Consider the following 21,018-nt stretch of genomic DNA (forward strand, 5'->3'; position numbering starts at 1 on the left):
AATTAATTGTGTGTGTAATAACTTGGTAATAAAACTCTTTGATTCTAAAAAAAAAATCAGTATCACGTGTACTTGTGTAATGTTGCATAATATAAATATGAGACAAAAACATACAGGAGCGTTTTCTCCCAAAACTCTTGAATTTTACAGGTATGTAACTTTAACTGCATTCAATTGGCTACGTCACGTTCAACATCATTCGGCTGCACAGATCGATCGGTGTATGACATCAAAGTACCGCGAAAGCAGACGGATCTGCTTGCTTTTAAACGCCGATTGATCTGCGCGCGCGCCACTTCAAGCCGAACAAACCTTATGAAAAAAAAAATGAAAAAAATGAAAGCATATCTCAATCTATCTATACACATATATATTGCGGGCCTGTGAAAACAATCAAAATAGGTCTTCCATAACCTCCCTGTCTTAAAATACATTTTCCACACCTGCACCTGGATTTCACTGCTGACATGATAATCTTCAGTGTAGCATTCACTCAAACTGCTGCAATTATTCTTAGCATTTCAAGAAAACACATCACAAAAATAGAAACAATTTCCTTCTTATTGTTTTATTATTCTTTTTACATTCTGCACATTCATAAAGAAAATAATCCAAAAAGAGAATCTTTTGAAATAGATCTTCAAAACTACAACATTAAAATAATATTAAAAGGCCTCTTGCTATCTTCTCTATAAAGGTCAATTTTATACCTTGTCTGATTCAGAGTTGAACAGTAAACTTCATAAGACCAGGGAAAAGAACAGAGGAGGGTGGAGAAGAGAATCTAACAAATGAATCTACAGTGTGGTTCATAGCATTGGAAATTCAGTAGTCATTTTAATAAACTCAGACCTTATGAAAAAACCTTCAGTGAGATCAGCGTCAACGGCAGGACTGACTCCATTAACTCACAACAGTGGCCCAAACATCTGGATAGGGGACTTTTAATTTAGAATTAAATATATTTGGAAATATATTAATTGAATCTGAATACAGTGGCTAAAAAGAAAAAGAAATCCCATAATTACACAATGAATTAATGACCCTATAGCCTTAAGTGGCACTAGTTAAACTATGAATAAAAGACGACTCCGGAATGGAGAGAGGGAAAATATGACTCATATTCTCATAGTTTCTTTTGACTTTGTGAGCTTTAGACAGCACACTAAAACACACACATCCATAAGATTATTTTTTTACTTTGAACATAACTTTCAGCAGTCCCTCTATTGGGATAAGTCCCGCTTCAATTGAGATTTATGGAAAGACCAAAAAAAAAAAAAAAAAGTTTAAAACTGAGTGACTGAGACGTGTGCAGGTGCTGTGAAACACTGATGACATAATTAGGAAAAATAAATGTTAAAGGGATATAAAAAAACAAATAGGTTGTCTTTCGCCCTCATGTTATTCCAAACCCATTTCTTCTATGAAACAGGTAAATATTTTATTTTTTCAGCAAAATTACTTTTTATTTTTGGCAATACAAATAAAGTGTTATTCCGACTTCATTGTATGGACAAAAAAAGCTGAATCATACACATATTATATATATATATATATATATATATATATATATATATATATATTTATTTATTTATTTTTTTTTTTTTTTAAATACCTTATTTTCCATAAAAAACATGGGTGAATAGATGACAAAACGTAATTTTTTTTAGGGTGACCAATCCATCATGCATTCATCATCCTTGGAGCTGTCACCATGCTGACGACTCTGATCTTACAAACCCATCCACGCTCGTGCACTCAGTGTCGTCTGTCTCTGGAGGTGTTGCTACGGCTCTGTGAGCGTCTGCTCCCCACTACAGGTTTGGAGTCGCTACCGTGGCCTCTGTGGCCGTCTCTCCTCTTTTCTGCCTCTCTGCCCCCTTCTCTCTCTCTTTCCTTCCCTCTGTCTCGCTCTCCCTCAGTTGAACGTCTCACAACACCTGCATTACCACCCTCTCTATCGCGACCTTTTGCTCGCTCTTTCTGTTCTTCTTGTTTTTTGTCTTCTTCCTCCTGGAGTTCCTTCCTCCTCTTCTCTCGCTCCTTTATGCGCTCAGCACGCTCTAGAGCTCTTTGTGTCGCCTGGGAAAAAAGCAAGGACTTAAATTAAAAGGAAAAAAAGAGGGTGCTGTGTGATTTCGACTAGAGGAAGTCATCCTAACCTGTTCGTCTGTGAGGGGTAACCAGTATATACAGGGAGCTGCTTTAGTTTTGTGGAACAGGTCATCAAGAAGCTTTACAGGTGGCTCTTCTGGTTTATCTGGAAAACAAAGTGGGAGACAATGTCAAATAAAGTCAAGACAGAAGAAAAAGTGACATTAAACACTCCAAAAGATTTAGTTTTCCTCACCCTTCTTCTCTGTTCTCTTCTCTTTGCTCTTGCCTCTCTCTCTGCGTCTTCGCTCTCGCGATCGTGACCTTCTCGTTCGGTCTCGGTCTTCCTTCCCGAAGTCCTTGATTTTATCCCGGTCCCACTCCCGCTCAGAACGGGTCCTCTCTCTCCTCTCCATCGCTCTTTCCCTCTCTGCCCACTGGTCTCTCACAGCTAAGGCTCCTCCGTCTCGCTCTCTTTCTCGTTCCTTCTCTTTTTCGTGATTTGCAGGTGGAAGTGGGTGATGGGCGGCAGGGCGAGCTGAAGTTCCTGAGGCGTGAGGGTCATGACCTTCAACTGCACGGTCACTGGACACGATACCTTTATGGAAGTCCAACTGAAGATCGAACAAAATACAAATTGACAAGGGTGCAGAGTTTAATTAAAATACTGGAACATGAGAATGCCAGACAGCAAAGAAAGCAAATGAGGTAGATTTGTGCAAATTTTTCAGACCTCATCCTGCTCGCAAAAATCCACACGTAGTACTTTGGGATTACTTGTAGGCCATTTCACACCATGCAGTGCTTCTCGAGTGGCCACAGCTTCCTCTACAGTGGAGTACTGAGAGAGAACATGACAGAATGGAGGTTAAAAGAAAACTAAAGGCACAATATAATATCTCTAATGAACAATGAGATTATATCAGAAGAGGATAAGCAATACAAAATGAATAAAATTCACTACTGGTCAAAAGTTTGGGGTCAGTAGGATTTTTTTATTCAAGTCTTAGATGCTCACCAATGCTGCATTCAAACAAACATACAGAAGAAAACAAAGTAATAGTGAAATATTTTTATATATATATATTTTTAAATATTTTTCACAATTTTCTGCTATTACAAAAAAAAGTCTTTCAAAAACAAAATTTTACAGACTCCAAACTTTTGAATCACAGAAATAATAATAATAATAACAATTATAACTTACTGTGACACAGCAGTGAGACTTGATCTTATCAATCCAGAAACCCTCCTCCACCAATTTACCTGTCCGATTTAACAACTCCTTCAACTGCCCTAAGGTGAAAGGTCGCACCTAAAGAGGAAACGTTCAGATCAAGGGTCAAAAGAGCAGTAAATCCTCTAGACTCAATCTCAAAACAAAACATATCTGATCTCAAGTAGATCTCAAGGCCTGCCACAAAAAGATTTTCCAAAAGGCATCGACTTTATTGAATAAATGAGCGCTGTACGTTTCAGTCAAAACGCCACATGGGTGTTTTTATATGAATGTATCTTCGAAGGGAACCTATTGTCTTCAGAAGTTTCGATGACATTTTCATTTAATCTTTCTTATAAAGCCTGATAAAATAGCAGTTGTTTACAGCCTTTACAGGAAGCTGCTAGTTCCGCCACTCCTAAAGTGCCTCCTGCTGGCAGATAATGAATCTGCATTTTAATCAGCCCGTCTGCTGTTTTATAATTACATTATATACAGGTATATTTTTTCAGGGGGAAGTGCTGCCACACATTTGGTTCATTCAAGTGCTGTCATTCATATGGTCATATTATTTTACATAGAAATTACATCCCAACATTATAGTAAGACAGTGAACAGTGAAATGAGCAACCTGATCTAGTGCTTACCAGATTGTGGACGTGTATGATGTTGGAAGTTTTTCCGCGAGGAGGAGAGAGCTGGCGACCCGTCCGTATGGGATCATCAATAGTTATGGACACGCCTGAGTTCTGCTGACTGATGGAGCGGCGAACCAAAGAATCACTGGGAGTGACTGAGAGAGAGAAAAAAAACAATTATAATCCTGCTTGAAGAAAAAAAAAAAAAAAAAAATGTTAAGATTACTTAAAATGAAACTAGCAAATCATAGCCGGTCACCTTTCTTGGACTCGCCGTCATGTATTTCCATGGAAGCGTCAGGGGAGCTCTCCTGTTTCCTTTGTTTTTCTGTCTCTCCTTTAGTCCACTTCTGCTCTTCTTCATCCTCCTCCTCCTCCTCCATGTCTTTCTGCCCATTCTCCTGTCCATCAGATGGAACAATCTGGACCAAAGTTTATTGATACAAAAACATTCACTGAATATCAGAGTGCTTTCCTACAAAAATATTCACTCTTCAATTAATAAGCCATTTAACTTTTTAAAAGGATTAAAAGCATGTTTAAGGTATTTCTGCTGTTGTTCATAGTACCAAAGACAAACCTTAAAGGGATAGTTCACCCAACAATCAACATTCTGTCATCATTTATTCAGCCATTAGTTATTCCAAACCATTAAGAGTTTCTTTCTTTTGTTAAACATAAAAGATGATATTTTGAAGGATGCGGATAACCAAACCAGTGGAAGGTTTCCACTGTATTTTCACAGTATGGATTTATTATTATTTTTATAAATACTATGGAAGTAAATCAGGCCTAGCAAATTATCATTTGTTTTAAGGAGAAGAAATACATTCATATAGGTCTGAAACTTGAGCGTAAGTGACAAAATGATCATTATTGGGTGAACTATCCCTTTAATATTTGTTTTGTCAGCTACAAGCCATTGTCCTGCTCACCTGTGTCACTGTGCGTCTGATCTTGAGTCCCTGATCCTCCTCTGGTTCCTCTCGCTCACGAGGCCCGGATAAGTCCTCATCCACAGAGAGACGCCCCTCATCTGGGTGCAGCTCGACCACCAACTCCTGTAGGGGCTTGATGTCTGGAATTAGAGTCTGTAACAGAGTTTTGTAGTTAAGTAAAAGAGCAAAGTTATGTAAAAATACTCTTATGCAGTACTATTAAACATAAAACTGACAATTAAATTCAGTTATCAATTTTGTCCATACTATACAAAGTCCATATATTTAAGATTTCCGCTCAATTAAACTTGAGAATACTGCAACACTGAACCTGTAACACTGAATTTCAGGCTGTCAAAAGCAGGTAGTGATTAATCATGTATCTGTTAAGGTAATGTGGGAGCGGTCTTGGATAACTTACCTTCAGCGATTCAGTGGTGATGCTGATTGACGGCTTCTTGGCAGTGACAGCTGTACTAGAACCCCATCTTCTTTTCCTGCTGGCTCCACCCACTGGCTCTGCCTCAGACGACGCTATTTCTGTTTTACCTAGTGCCAAAGAAAATTAATAACAAAATCGCAAAACCTAGAAACAGATACAGCTGTAAATGACTGGTAAAGGAGCATAGCAAAGCATATAATTCCTAACTGACCCTGTAAGCACCTTTTGCAATGGAATGGTCTTACAAATTAATTCAGCTTCAAGCATACTTGAGCAAGCGTTATGCATTATGCACATCACAAGACGTTGCAATAGACTGGTTTCAATAAAGCCACATGAAGGAACGGACAGATTTTGGTGGAATTGAATTTATTTTCACTTTATTTAACACTTTGTAAACTACTTGAAGACAGCATCCTGCCTAAGTTACTGGTTACTGTTTTAAATCAACAGGTTTAAATAATTTTTTAAAGGGTAAAAAAAGGTAACATTTTGAAGACACTTACTGCTGAGGGAGATCTTGCGGGCAGCAAATGATTTTACGGCAGAGCTCTGAAATGAAATAGAAAGAAGGAGAAACAAGATCCCAGTGGATGTGTGGAGGAAGAGACACACACACACACAGAAACATTGGGAAAAGGAGGGGAACGAGAGAAAGGAGAGGGGGAAGAACAGATGCACAGCTATCAGTTACACCAATAATGTACAGATGCTTTGACAAACAGACGCTTTGAGAATCCCATCATTATTATAAACGGTTTCTGAATTTTAAAATCCCTTATATTTGCTATTGCTTTAGTTTTTACTTTAACATGACTTCAACTTACACATGCTTGACCAAATTCCCTACTTTCCCATATATGCTGTAAAATATATGATAACTAACACCCTCTAACCTCACTGTTAATAAAGCAATAAACCTTCTTTCCATTTTAAGTTATTTAAAAACAAATACTTCTTGGGAAAAAGGGTTTTCCTGGTACCATTGACACCTGATTCCTCTCTGGCTTGGCTATGGCCCAACCGCACAGCAGTGTGCACTGTATCTAGGCAACAAAGGTCCAATCAGAGGAGTCTGCGGAGTGAGGGCGAGATACGATCACAATTGAGCATGCTGATTGGCCGGCTGACTGGAACTGCACTTTTTCAATGTTTCAATAGCTGTTTCTGGCTGTTGTGGTTGGAATTGTGATTCAAATGGTCTTTGAAAAAGTCTTTAAAGTTTTTGTTGAATGTTCAGGAAGCAACGGAAGTCTGTGGCAAAAAAAAAAAAAAAAAAACTCCCAGTGTCCACGCTGGCTGGGGAGACAGCATCCACACTATGAACCAATAAGAAACACATGAAGTTTGACCAGCCAAAAGTCTGGTAATAATCTGTCATAGCATTTTATCATCTGCATCAAGTCCTTTGTACACACAGTGTGCCATCCACAAGTTAATCTGGGTAACAGCAGAAACAGGAAGGCTGTTTTTTGTTTGTTTTCAATTAGCCAGGAGCATAAAGTTCTCTGAAATATCCAATGAAGTCCATTTGTATTTAAAGTGTCAAGAGAAGTCCTTTAAAAAAATACAAAAAGGCTGTTGACAAACAGATGAGACTCAAAACTAAAGGAAAAATTGTTTGTAGTAAATGAATCCATAAGTCTCGCTTCATTATCTCAGAATGTTCGACTCACTGAGACCAGCCTACAGGCATGTGAGAAACAGCAGATGTCTGTGTAATCAGTTCATATCAGTTCAATCGAGTACTGAAGTGTGAGCAAAAACAGCAGGAGGCATCAAGACAGCTGTGTTCCCATCATTCTGGCAGGAGAAGTCCATCTGATGCTTGCGTCTGACCAGTGTAAACGCTCTGAAAAATGTCTCTGTTGGTGAGCATCACTCTTTCTCTGGCATACTACGATTGACGACTGACGCCTCCCGCGTCTCACCAGCTGTTTCAGCTTCTCTTAAGCAGTCCCATCAGGAGGCCACATCAGTTTTGTATGACGAGGCAGTAGCCAATGATCCTGCAGGTTCCATCAGGCTAAGTGTGCAGTGGCGACTCTGGGGGCCTAGTTCAGGTACAGCTGAGATGCTTGGGCATAGCGGGGCAGGTGATGGAGGTGGCAGAGGAGAAGAGGTGGTGGCAGTATGCAGGTACCAGTATGAGCAATGGAAGAGGGGAGGGCACCTTCACAACAAAGCAATCAATGGGATTTTAAACCACAAAACAGTCATACTACCAGATCCAGAGATAAAAAGAGAAAGGGAACAAGAGTGAGAGACACGGGCAGAGAGAGAGAGAGAGAAATAGCTGGAAAAAGAGAGGACAGAGAGAGACTAAAGCCTACATCTTAAACTACATGTTGCCAGGCTCTATCATTCTGCTCACTACAACTCAAATACACACTGCACTGTTTAACTAAACACTTATGGCAAAATATATGATAAGGAATTGTTTTATAAAGGGGTGACTTTAGATATGCAACTTCTCAAATAAGGGTCATTAGTCTGAGAATGTCCCGAAAATCAGTTGTCTCTCTAAACTTTTATAAAGCACCACAATTAAAAATATTTGTTGAAATAAAATTTGTTGGTCTCTATCACTTAGGTGGTTGATGGATGGCCATTTTAACTCGTCTCAGCAGGATTTACGTACAAAAAGGCTTAAAATCAAAATGTTAAACAGCACTTTAAAAATTAGCACTGATTCATCCACGCACAATGACCTCAACAGTGTCTAATTTCACACATTATTAGGCATACGCATCCCCCAGACACTGCTGCTATGGAGTAAAAGGAAAAAGAGAAGAGGATAATGGAAACAGAAGTCTTGTATCCAATCCTGAATTAAATCTAAAGACAGACAATACATTTGAAAAATCACTTGAGCTAGAACTGCCTTATAGACTTCAGTTACCCCTGCCCATATTTCAGGGTTATAGTTTCCACTGGTTCTTTGTTCTGTGGGCCTTCTTACCTCCTCTGGGCGGGTGTTGCTGGTCTCTGTTCCCTGGTGGTCAGACTGCTGTATAGCGCGCTCTGAAAGAGAGCGGCCCTCCAGTTCCATCGCAACTTGGCCTGCAGGCTCAGAGAGAGCTTCCTGCTTTACCTCCCTAGAGAAAGTCACCGAACAAGAGAAAGAGACAGAAAGAGAGTGAGGGGTGAGGTGGCTGAGGCTGGGGGATTTGGGTCACTCTATAAATAACTGCTGGGTTAAATGACTCTCACTGCCAGCGTAACGCACACATACATAAACAAGATGGTATATGCCATGGTAATAAAACTTGAAATCATTGAGGAAAAAAATCTAATACATATGTATCTTTTTAAATTTGTAACCAAGGTCTGTATACACCAGGGCTAGTCAACTCCAGTCCTGGAGGGCCAGTGATCTGCATAGTTGACTTCCAACCCTTATCCAACACACCTGTTCATCATTTTTAAATAGTCCTGAATATTAGCTTGGTCTTGTGTGTTTGATGCTAGACTCTGCAGGAGCCAAGTATTAAGGCTGTGACGGTTAACGCGAAAAATATAATTTATGCATACAGCAAATAATTTTGTGTTGGGCAGTGGACCTTTTTGGGTCTGAGCATGGCTGACGCCTTTGACGAGAAGTCGCATATCTTGTATTCTTATTATCATCAGGCTAGTAATACCATCTAATATCAGAGCCTATTAGCGCCATAGATCTTTTTCTGTGTTTTTACTGTGTTGTGTGTTATGAGTTCATGAATGCTGTTGCCAATCAGAAGTGTTCAGATGAGTTATCGCTGAAACCAGTTGTTGTTGTTCAGTGTGTGCACTCGCTGATTGAATTCTGCTCTCTCATGCAGATGTATGTTCAATGCAAGTATAAGAGGTCCATTCATCATGAAGTGTTGATAGCTTCACTGATTATAACAGGAGTGTTTTTGTACATAAACTTGTGCTAGACTGAAGTCAGTGATGTTTTTTTTCTGATGGTAATGTTCTCATTTTAACTGAGGAAATATAAGCATTATTAGTAGTAACATACAATGTTTCTATTAAATTATGTTAAATAGAAATTTAGTCATATTAACCCTCTCAAGGCAGGCGTTGCTGATTTGCAACAGTTAAAAACTAACTACCTTTATTACTCCAGATACATATTATCTGGAGTACTAAAAACTTTTTACTAAAACTTAATTTGAGCTTGAGAGGGTTAAAAACATTTTATGACATCACATCCCAACATTAGGCTGCTTTTAGCCTTACCCTGGAGTTGTTTCACTCTCAGGCTATGAAACTAAGTAAATAATTTAATTAGCATGATAATATTGTGTGTCAGTGAATGGAGCATATCGCCCAACACTAGTAACAAATAACTGCAAAAAGATGAATTAAAAGACCGGAATATAAATGCAGTGCATTTATGAATCACAATACCACCAATATGTAGTACAATATATACAGTAAAATCACAGCAGGTTAATAATGTATTCAATGCATGTCTTTAATACATAAGTTAAATTATAAAAATCAACCAAATGCCCCCTTGATATTACAGAGGTTCTGCTTTGCAGCCCTTGAGCTTTTCACAAACTAAACTTCCATGACGGAGGAACATCACAGTCTTAATACACTACAGTTCAGTTTGGGATCAACAAGATTTAAGAAATTAAGACTCTTATTCAGCAAAGATGCATTAAATTGATCAAAATTGAAAGTAAAAGACATTAACAATGTTACAAAAGATTTCCATTTCAAATAAAAGCTGTTCTTTTTTAACTTTGTATAAAAATCCTTTTAAAAAAAAACTTGCACAATTTTCAACATAAGAACAGTTTGAGCATTAAAGGATAAGAATAATTTTTTAAGGATCATGTGACACTGAAGACTGGAGAAATGACTGCTGAAAATTCAGCTATTCCATCATAGGAATAAATGACTAAGTTATTTAAACTTCTTAAAAAAATAAACAACCTTGTCAATGCCAAACCTGTGAAAAAATAGTGTTCATCCGATGACCTTCACCAGCTCTCAAAATAATAAAACTGTTTAAACACATAACAGACTTATCTGAATTGTATGCAACACTTTTGATTTAATTTTAAACCATGGCACACAAAGTGCTGACAGGGGAAAGGTTTTTCTGGCTCGTGACATTCCCGTACCTACAGGTGATTGAATCGCATTCATTGTTCTATAGATAACCAATCTCTCTCATACATAAACAAACACCTGTGCAGCACACCTAGGCACCGTGGTCTCTACAGAGACATCAGCCATGGTGCCATTTGCTCTGAGGAGGGAAAAACTGCCTCTGGGTTCTCAGAGCACAAGGCTTTCCCTTTGTACAAAAGCAGTCAACACATGCTGAGGGAAAGGGGGACGGGTAGCCAGATACCCCACGGATAGAAAAGCCAAGCGCTTACAATACTTAACATTTACACATGAATGCAAAGTTGGCAAGCACCAAGAGGAAAACCTGAAAGACAGCCTCAAACTGAACTACAGGCTCAGAGTTCATTTTCCACGCATTGAGATGCTTTGTAACGGTTAATGAAGAATACTGTATTCGGACCGACTTTTTCAGACAGGCATTTTCAAAGTGTGATCTCTAGCTTAAAACACATTTCTGTTATTTTCCATCACTGATGTCATTGGTCACATCCCCTTTTCCCCTTGAGGACTTTCAATGCCTAGCATATAAATACCATATGATTTGCTTTCCTTCAAGAGAAAATAGTTGAAACCTAATACACAGCTCTATGCAGATCATGAAACTTACCTTACCAGGCTATTAATTTCAGCATTAAGTGACAGGTTTACTACGCCTAACAGCTTGCATACCTTTTTACACAGTTGAATCGGCTTAGATGAAATGCAACCGTAGTTAACATTGTTTTATTCATAATTTGAGATGTTGCAATCTTTCTCAAACAGGCCATCGTGGACAAGGTATCTCTAATAATAATTTAAGACTAAAGATACATAACTCTCTCATGACTAAAAACGCCCGAGAATCGCCCACATCTTTAATGAACCCAAGAGCCTGAACACTATCCCCTGCCCCCAACATCATGACGAAAACGCCTGCATTTCAAAATCTACCGAGATACAATATCAAAAGCATTTTTCTGTGCACCATATGCGCCGTCTGATTAAATTCGATCATTTTGAGGGCAAAAATTTAGCGTTGGGCATCTCACTGGGCCTTAAACAGCGAAGAGCGCTTTAGAAACACCATCTAAAATGAAATAAAACTATATTTCGTTTCACATTTAACTAAAGTCAACACAGGGACCACCGTATAAACACAATCGCTCGATCGATTAAGCTCATATTAGAAATGTCTATCACCTAAACGATGTGCCGAACCAGCGCCGGAGGGTATTTCTAGAAACCGCCTCTCCTTCTCTCAACCCTTACCCGTTTTTGTTGCCGTCCGACAGCATTATGTCAGGCTTTAACCGGGACCGCGACGGCCGTTTATACCGGTTCTACCTGTCAAAGATGCGTAGCAAGAAATGTGAGAAGCGGACGCGCAGTGTTTTTTTTTTTCTCTCTCCCTCTCTCTCTTGAGCAATGCGTCGGCACAGTCACGGCGTCGCTCACAGAGCAGCCATATTGAGCAGCACTAGGGGAAGTATGAGAAGTACGAACAGGACCCCCTCCTATGTACAGGCTGTCGTATAGAACGCCTGAGTAAAAATACAACCGCCCTCACATTCCATATTTCGAAAAGTCAAATTAACTATTACGTGGATGGGTTTTAAAGTGTGTTAAAATTACAGATAAAATAATAATTTTCTAATTAATTAAAGTTTCTTACGTTTAAAATAAACATTAAATTTGGTTTAGTTTTTTAGGAAAAACTAAAATTGTCATTATTTTTTATATACTCCGTCATTTATAATTTTCTCACCTTCGCGTGGTTCCAAACCTATACACATTATTATTATTATTATTTTTATTGAGAAGGAACATTTATATTTCTTCTGCAAAAAATATTGGTAAACAAACCGTTCTCTCTATTGCATGGGCAAAAATAAAAATGCACAGAGACATTTCTTAAAATACATATTTTTTTATGATGTACTGAAGAAAGAAAACCATACAGGTTTGGAATGTCAAACGTCTGAGCAAATGAGACTATATCAATTTTGTGGGTGAATAATCCCTTTTTGTCCAATTTCTGCATACATTTACATTACTTGTGATCACTTTTTTTTTTTTTCAAACTGATAACTGATCCACACTTACTGGAAACATTTGGTTGTTTGTTCTGCTGCTAAAAGGGAGGGATACACCAGGTACCGAAAAGCAGTGGTTCAAATACTTTTCCCACTGTCGGATCATTTTGCTTAATACATTATATATACATTTTTGTTTTATCAGGTTCTCTTTATTTGGTCACATGTCTTTAAGAACTGATCACAGTGTGTGAATCACTTCAGAAATCATGTTATATAAACCCTGGAATCTATAAACATCACTAGTATATAAAATAAGGAGAAATTTATTAGGATGTTTTTGGTTTTTATTTCTAATTATTCATCAGAACTGGTGGCCAATGCCCTAGTCAGGATCACAGGTATAAAGAAAAAGAAGGTCAGGTAAGTGCGTCATAAAATCTAACGGCTCTTCACACTGCATTGTTAACATTGCTGAAAGCATTAACCAATATACTGTAGCATTATCTCTCCTACAGAATAAAGAAAAGACGACCAAGAGTGACTTCCATCTGCTGGATGTCCTGGTGAGAAGGCCTGAATGAGTCCAAATGGGCAATTTCACTAAACTATGCATGATAACAGACGGCAGTTTTAGCTCATGCATTTCTGAGCTTGCATATGCTGGGTGGTCCTGCATTTAGACTGTGAATCCAACGATGGTAAATGGGAGACAATGGTTATGAAAATATATGAGGTGTGAAAGACAGAAACGTGTGTGAATTGAATGGCAAGCATCCCACACATTGACCAATGAACTTCTGTGACTGTTCCAGTTATTTGAGCTTAATAGAAATTAATTTAAAAAACATTACACAGATTAAATATCTACAGAGCATACACATACATAAACATTTCTCATAAAAAAAATCAGTTTTTTTGCATGATCATTGAAAGCATAGTTTTTGTTTTGTTTTTTGCATTACATAAATACTTCAAAATACATATGTAGTAGGAACAGAAAGACATTCAATTATTTTCCTAAATCACAGATGACCAGAAAAAAAGTCAAAAATTATTTATTCACAGCTTATTTATAAATAAGCTGCATGGTTGAACTGAAACACACTGAAAGTGTTGTGTTTTTGTACCTGTATAATGCAATGTAACTAGAGTTCAATCGATAATGGGATTTACCAATACCAAACAGGTTGGAACCACACTGGCAGATACAGATGAATCAACTAATTCTATTAATCAACTTTTTAAAACTGATACTGAATGAAAACTATAATAGTGCTACACTATTAAAACACACACAAAAAAACATACGGTGTAAATAAATAAAAATATTAATATTAAATATCATATAGTGATCATTATGGTTTATAGTTCATTAACTAATGTTAACAGACGCTAACATGTAAAAATGTATTAGTAGATGGTTTGAAATTAACACTAACTAAATGGCAATCTTTAAATCTATACACAAAGGCCATTGCATTGAAATGACATGCATATGACTAAGAGTTAACTTGAAAAATGATCAAAAAAGCAGCACAGGAGTTTGAAGTCCAATGTAAAAAAAAAAAAAAAAAAAAAAAAAAAATGGAAAGAGAAGGTGCAATCTATATTAAAACTCTCTATATGAATCATACAGGTTTTATTAGAGCCACAGAAAGACAGACGTTTAGCTGAAAAACGTAATACACAATTTTACTCCCTTGGGTGAAGTCATTATGTACATTAACAACGATTTGGGACTAATAAAATGTAATTTAATAGAAAACTTTGTGAATGGTGCTCTGTGGCGTGACATGGTCATTATTCAAATCAACACATCACCAGCCCGTGAGAATGCAGATACACAATATTATCATGCACGGGTGTGTGGGGCAATCTTCTTCGCCTTGATAGCAAACATACTACTGTTCTTTTTCCACTAATGCAGCATCTAGTCAACAAATTAATTTCTTAGCAATGTCATGAAAACGTACTATAGCATAGTTTTATACACACTGTTTTGATGTCTAAATCTTAAGATTTAAATCAGGTGTCTGAAGTGTCTTGGTCCCTGCAGTTTGCAGTGTCACGTGTCAAATCAAACAGCACCAGCTCCCGTACTGAATAACGCAAGAGACCGTCTCAGCCTTTCCAGCCGCGGATGCAACTCAGAAAAACTATCGGCATGAATTTTTTCCGTTAGCTGCATGAATCACCTATCGGTGCCGATTAATCTGCAAAACCGATATATAGGTCGACCTCGAAATGTAACTGTATGAAAGACTTTACTGACCTTGAAGATTGAGCCTTTTTTTCTTCTTGAATATCTTCTCTTCTGTTCTCTTTCTCGTCCTGGTTGGAGTAAAGCAAGACAATTTCATCAAAATTCATATTAACAGTGACTTCATTCCATTAAAGTACTTTTTTGTTTCTATGAACTCTCTCTGTTTGTCCTCAGATCACACTTCCAGTGTGAGAAGTTGTGCTGAACTCATGTACACCCAGTCAGACTGGTGCATCAGTATTAGCATGGCAGGCTCATCATCAGAACACAGCAAAGGCAGAAGTAACCAACAGAATTAAAATACATGGATTTGATTAGCCAGTTACATACCTTTTTTTTGCTGGGTGGGCTGGGTTTATTCTGTGTAGGACAGCTTGAAGAATGAGAGGATGATGATTCTGAATCAGAGTCAGATGATGATGCCTGCTTTGGCGTTGAAGAGCGTCGTTCACTAACTTTTTCTCTCAGTGAACGGTCCCTTGTTTCATCCGTTTCTCTTTCTGCAGATGTAGAGTGAGGAGATTTTAGGGCCTGTCCCCTTTCCTCTGCTGGTTTAGGTGGCTTTTTCTCTACAACTTTCACTTCTGTGTCTTCCTCGTGTTTTTTTGAATCAGACGTCGTTGCAGAGGCTTCTGTCTCCATACCAGTATCTTCAGAGGACTTCGGCCCTGATGTGAGGACCGACATCTGCTCAGGTTTGGAGGACGATGCAAGTGAATCAGGTGGTGGAACCTCTGAGAAAATGTGTGGACTTCTAGGTGGGAGAGTGGTGGGTGACGTCAAATGGAATGGTGCAGAGGTCTCATCCACTTTCTCCCTTTCCTCACTTTTTTGCTTACCTCTCCTCTGCTCCAAGAGTCCAGAGTCTTGAGCATCTTGTTGAGCAGGGGGCATTGTGGGTGCTGACACAGACACCCCTGGCCTGACAAGCTGCTGAGCGGAGTCTTGCACTTCTGCTTCACCATCTTGCTGCTTTTCAACTTCCATCTCTCCTTCTTCCTCGAGCTCTACCCTCTGTGCGCCAAACACACCTTCAGATTCCATTTTGTGGACCAGCAGGCTAAGTGGTCCAGGTCTGCGTGTGCGTGGTTCTGGGCTGCTGGATCTAGAACTGGAGCTGGACTCCTGTCTGTTGAGGGATGGAGGAGAGGCCACGCCTGCCCCTGGGGCAGCACCTTCTGCTAGGCCTGCTGGCTCATCTTGGTCATTTGGGCTCTGTTTGGGAGTGTCGGGGAGTGGGAAAGAGAGCTCTGGAGGTGGGGATGGGGGAGGAGTAGGCTGACGGAGCTGCAGAGGCGGCTGGTGGACCGGTTGAGGCTGGGGAGGGATGTGCTGTGGTGGCTGAAGCTTTCTGCGGGATCGTTGGGGGGCTGCAGCTGGTGGAGTGTGAACAGGAGGAGTCCGGATGCTCTTTTTTACATGAGAGGTAGGACCCCACTCATTATTATCATCACTGTCATCATCATCCTCATCACTGTCATCACTATCAACTTGAGCACAAGCTGCGGCCCTCGCGGAACGGCTGAGCTGCAACACTGAGTGGGCAGGACCTGCTTCGACCGGGGCCGTTCCCTCTCTCTCTTGAGAACGGGGCATCATGAGAGGCAGGCCTTGACGCTCAGGTTGTCCAACAACACGCACAGACAAGGAGGCGACTGCACGTGGAGGAGAAGGTGTTGCGACCTCTTCGTGCCCAGGAGGGAAAGAAGGATGCCGTATCCTTCCAGCTTTGGAGTCAGCTGACTCTTGAGACACTGGAACAGGGCCTGTATCCAACCTGTGTGATCCCATTAACCCAGGGTCCTGTGGCAACCCTCCACCACCCGATTGGGTTGCAGACAGATGAGAGTGTATGATGTGATGCTGAAAACAATGTAAATGAAAGATCAAACACATATATAAAAGCTGAGCAGATGTTCCTACACATTCCTTCTCCAATGATTTATTCAGTAGTTATAATGTAATGTAATATAATATGCAATCGGATTATGACAGTTTAACAGTCCATGAAAACTGCCTAAGATTTGTTTAGAACACACTGCAAGTTTAGTTGAACTGACTGACACCCAGAGGGACAGAGTCAAATTCTGGTGCATCAGTATTAACATGGAAAGCTCATAATTAGAAATACAACATGAGAATATAAGACTATCTACTGTTTCAACATGATTGCATATATGTGGTTTGAATTCTGACTGCTTGCAAAGAAAACCAATGTCGTCATAACAGGTAATGTTTGTTCTGGGCATCTGATCTATACTAAAGTACATTACATTCCACAAATCAAATCAGCCTGTGTATTTGCTGATCAAATAAATCTGATAGGGCGCACAACTGTACTTCTCCAACTTATACATTTCTTTGAGCAAATATTAAGATAAAATAGGTCAGTTTTATACAAATTATGCTTACTTTATCTGGCAGAAAAGAAGTGCCATCTTTGGTTGTCGTGTGTTCATCCGTCTCAGGGCCAGCAGGACTCTGTGTCTCTGAAAGCAGCATATTGAAATGGTCATGCTTTTTTTGAAGGTGAAACAATGTGCACCTACAATCTAAAGTGTCTAAAAATTGAAAGCATACACTCACGAGAAAGCCAGCATCGTTAATGCACAGCCACAATAATGCACAGGTAAAGAAAATTAATTTAAAAAACATGACTGTTTGACAGCCATTGAAAACCACCTAGTATTTCCTCAGAGCACACTGCAAGTGTGAGAAGATAAGTTAACTCACGTACACCCAGACAGGCTGGTGCATCGGTATTAGCATGGCAGGCTCATCACTGGAAACACTGAATTAGCATAGGCAACTTCAAACATAATGCTGTATCACTATATGTTAAGAATCCCAGCACAGATGGTGTAGTCAAGTCAGTGTTATAACCTGTATATGTACATGTGAGTCTGCTTACCATCTGCCTCGGTGGCCTCTCGAGCTTCTCTCTCCAGTCTCTGTCGGAGGAGCTCCTGCTGTTTGGCCAGGTACTGCTTTATAAAGCTGTTCTGACTCATCTCCTCTCCAATCTGACACACACACACAGAAGCACACTCCAGTCAAGGTCATCTCATTTACAATTAATGAAGCCAATAAGCATGACAAGCTTGCAGTTAGCATGTAATAGATGTTCAGAGGCTACGTGACATTTGTGGGATTAATTTATGATATAAAGGGAAAGCAATGTCTCAAAAGCAATGAGACTTGTCATGGCACTTGTATTCTGTTGTTGTTCTCTTGTTGACCTGACTGCTTCTATTGTTCTCATTTGTAAGTCGCTTTGGATAAAAGCGTCTGCTAAATGATTAAATGCAATGTCTTCATAAAAGTTTTGATGGCGATTTCATTTTATCTGATAAAGTAGCATTCGTGAACGGTGAATTATCTTCTGCTCACCAAGCCTTCATTTATTATATATTATTTTTTACTATTTAAAATAATTGCTTTCTATTTGAATTTATTTTCAAATGTAATTTATTTCTGTGATCAAAGCTTTTTTCAAATTTTCAGCATCATTACTCTAGTCTTCAGTGTCACATGATTCAGAAATCATTCTTGTATGCTGATTATCATTATTTAAAAGAGTTGAGTAATTTTTCAGGATTCTTTGATGAATATAAAGATCCAAAGATCAGCATTATATATGAAATAAAAAGCTTTTGTAACATTATACAGTATAACATTTAAAAGCTTGGAGTTAGTATGATTTTTTTCCTTCTTTTTTGGAAAGAAATCATAGAAATGAATACCTTTATTTATCAATGATGCTTTAAAGTGATTATAAAGACATGTATAATGTTACAAGATTTCTATTTCAGATAAATGCTGTTCTTCTGAACCTTTTATTTATCAAAGAAACCTGAAAACATTATACTTCAACATTCAACACAATAATAAATTATTTTTGAGCAGCAAATGATAATATTAGAGTGATTTCTGAAGGATAACATGACTGGACTAATGATGCAAAAAAATATAGCTTTAAAAATCACAGGATTACATTTTTTATATTTTCAAATAGAAAACAGTTATTTTAAATAGTAAAAATGATTAAAAAACAATGGTAAAAATAGTAAAAAAAACAACATGTTATTGTTTTTGCTGCATTTTGGATCAAATAAATGCAGGCTTGGTGATCAGAATAAATTCTTTAAAAAACATCAAAAAAATTTGACTGTACCATGAATGGTACATTAGCATATAGTTTTAAGTTAAAGATATTAATATTAATCAGGGCAGTCTGAGACGATTATTTGACAGTGATTTCATATTTCTTGTTCGCATGAAAGCTAAATAAAAAAAAAATGTGAACATTTGTTTATTTGTGCCGTTTTTTATTATATGGTTTTAAATGAGGTGTCAGACTTGGCAAATTAATGTTTCATAAGTTTGTATGCAGACATCTGTTGTGGGCGTTCTTGGCAGTTTTTACTAGGCTTTTTTATGTGTGTGGTTATATCGATATCGGAATATCGGTTTCATATCGACCGAAAATAAGAAATATATTGTTATATAAATTTTGGCCATATTGTCCAGCACTAATTCATCAGATGCCAGCCCTACTAAATCCATTATGCAAATATGCATTTTATCATTTTATGGCCATTTTTAAACATACTAAAAGGCCTTTTACACACTAAAAAGTGTCCACTATCAGTAATATAATACAGGCAACACCTTAAGTGCAAGTCTGAACAACGTTGATAATTTGCAAGTACGTTTTTTTATGAGGGCTGAATTTACAATGTAGTCCAGTTCTATATTTGACTAAAAACGATAACTCTATAAAAGACACAAATTGAAAAAAAGGGTTTAGGTGTCTTTCTTACCTGAGAGTTGGGCTGAAGACCAATGTTTTGAGTAGATGTTCGTTGGAGATTCTCCAACATAAGAGCCTTCAAACAAAGCAGATGATGCACGTCAAAAATACAGCTACAGAAAATATGCCCGTAACACCTCAAACTCAGTAAACAGTCATTTTCGTAAAACTATCGAAAAACTAACGAAAACTATCTCACTTAAATTACCCGAGCAGCACAACATGACTGCTTGCGTCTCGATAAAAGAGTCAGCGTGTAGAAGGGTCTCTGAATAAAGTGTTTATATCAGAAGTGGGCGGGGCATTAGCCTTTCAAATTATTCACATCGATAGCACATACTTAGCAGATGACTCTGTTAATCTGACAATTTACCGGTCGTTATGCTAATCGTCGATGGAAAATAGGAGCTGAAAGAAAAACACTCTCTTGCTTGACTTGATTTTGAACGAGTGAAAGAAGTGTGAAAGACTCCGACCCCCTAAAACGCAGCATTTAAAACCAAATTAGTTGAGTGATTTAGTTAAAATAGCCCATAGGAATTGCCCAAACTTGATTATCGAGCGTGAGTATCATTTGTAAATTGTAGAAACAGATGATAATTTCTACCATGTTTATAAACGTTGTGCGAGTGTCAGGCGCGCGTGCGTCACACTGACAAGCGCGCGCCCCTACTGCAAACACACGACGCGCGGGCACGATGCCGACTCTCGGCTTCTCATGACCCTCAGACTGTTTAAAAAGCATCCATATTGCTGCATTGTTTAAATTACGTGTTATAATTGCATACGTAGTGGGAAACAATTGCTTTGCGACGCGGTAAATGATTCAAACTAGCCGCATGGACTCGACAAACATTCCCGCTCTCGAAGCGGCGATACTTGGCCTGTCGGTCGGATCTCGTCTCTTAGTCAACTTGACAGCAAGCGCACGATTTTAAGCGCACCCTTTGACCAAACTTACCCCTTTCAGCCGTTTGATAAGTGCATTTTTCTGTCCACTTTTGGCGAGCCCTCTCTGCTCCAGGGCGGTTTTTAAATCCGCCACACGGAGCGAATGAAGCGGTTTGCCGTCTAACGTAACATCCTCGAGCTCCGCCATTTTGCTTCACTCGGGTGCTGCGCTCGAACTTCTGGGGTTGTGGCTACTAGACGGGATACCGCACAGACCGGAAGCTAACAGTACATTTAATTTTCTACTTATTAGATTGTGTTTTATTAACGTCTACACCAATCCCAACCCTAAACCTACCCATTACAAGAATGCAAAATTAGTAATTATTGTTGTACAGTGTAAGAAAAAATACGTTATATTGATGTGCGCATGCCCAGTAGTTTCTGCTGTAAACCATCGAGTCTTAACTTCTGGGGTCGTGCACGAGCGCGTCACCACGTCCTGATCTCTAGAAGGAAGGGCCGGTAGAATACACAAAAACAAATACAAGTGGCCGCACGTTCATGAA

At 38.8% G+C, this 21,018-nt stretch overlaps 1 protein-coding gene and 3 non-coding genes across 4 annotated transcripts; all 4 read right to left on the bottom strand.

Moving 5' to 3' along the window:
- Window positions 1-547: 547 nt before the first annotated feature.
- Window positions 548-20,870, bottom strand: LOC128017134 (apoptotic chromatin condensation inducer in the nucleus). The gene is made up of 17 exons (XM_052602361.1): window positions 20,520-20,870; window positions 19,569-19,634; window positions 17,657-17,768; window positions 17,158-17,234; window positions 15,076-16,608; window positions 14,755-14,813; window positions 8,297-8,432; window positions 5,841-5,886; window positions 5,314-5,441; window positions 4,890-5,045; window positions 4,214-4,376; window positions 3,964-4,109; window positions 3,305-3,412; window positions 2,831-2,938; window positions 2,354-2,711; window positions 2,166-2,263; window positions 548-2,085 (listed from the first exon to the last, which is right to left on the bottom strand). Exons 1-17 carry the CDS (start codon window positions 20,655-20,657, stop codon window positions 1,762-1,764), a joined length of 3,756 nt encoding a protein of 1,251 aa, XP_052458321.1. The 5' UTR covers window positions 20,658-20,870; the 3' UTR covers window positions 548-1,761.
- Window positions 14,911-15,011, bottom strand: LOC128017963 (small nucleolar RNA U6-53/MBII-28). The gene has a single exon (XR_008184654.1). It is a non-coding gene; the product is annotated as a small nucleolar RNA U6-53/MBII-28 (small nucleolar RNA).
- Window positions 16,769-16,872, bottom strand: LOC128017964 (small nucleolar RNA U6-53/MBII-28). The gene has a single exon (XR_008184655.1). It is a non-coding gene; the product is annotated as a small nucleolar RNA U6-53/MBII-28 (small nucleolar RNA).
- On the bottom strand, window positions 17,434-17,533 carry LOC128017962 (small nucleolar RNA U6-53/MBII-28). The gene has a single exon (XR_008184653.1). It is a non-coding gene; the product is annotated as a small nucleolar RNA U6-53/MBII-28 (small nucleolar RNA).
- Window positions 20,871-21,018: the final 148 nt, after the last annotated feature.

The sequence above is a fragment of the Carassius gibelio genome, chromosome A7 (genome assembly GCF_023724105.1).
Source record: "Carassius gibelio isolate Cgi1373 ecotype wild population from Czech Republic chromosome A7, carGib1.2-hapl.c, whole genome shotgun sequence".
In the NCBI taxonomy this organism is placed as follows: domain Eukaryota; kingdom Metazoa; phylum Chordata; class Actinopteri; order Cypriniformes; family Cyprinidae; genus Carassius; species Carassius gibelio.

Excerpts from the sequence above, each read along its gene's own strand:
- LOC128017134 (XM_052602361.1), bottom strand. The coding sequence starts at position 20,657 with ATGGCGGAGCTCGAGGATGTTACGTTAGACGGCAAACCGCTTCATTCG. Across the intron at positions 4,377-4,889 it reads TCAGACGCACAGTGACACAG|ATTGTTCCATCTGATGGACA; the intron begins GTGAGCAGGACA and ends ACTTTGGTCCAG. Across the intron at positions 4,110-4,213 it reads TGACGGCGAGTCCAAGAAAG|TCACTCCCAGTGATTCTTTG; the intron begins GTGACCGGCTAT and ends TCTCTCTCTCAG.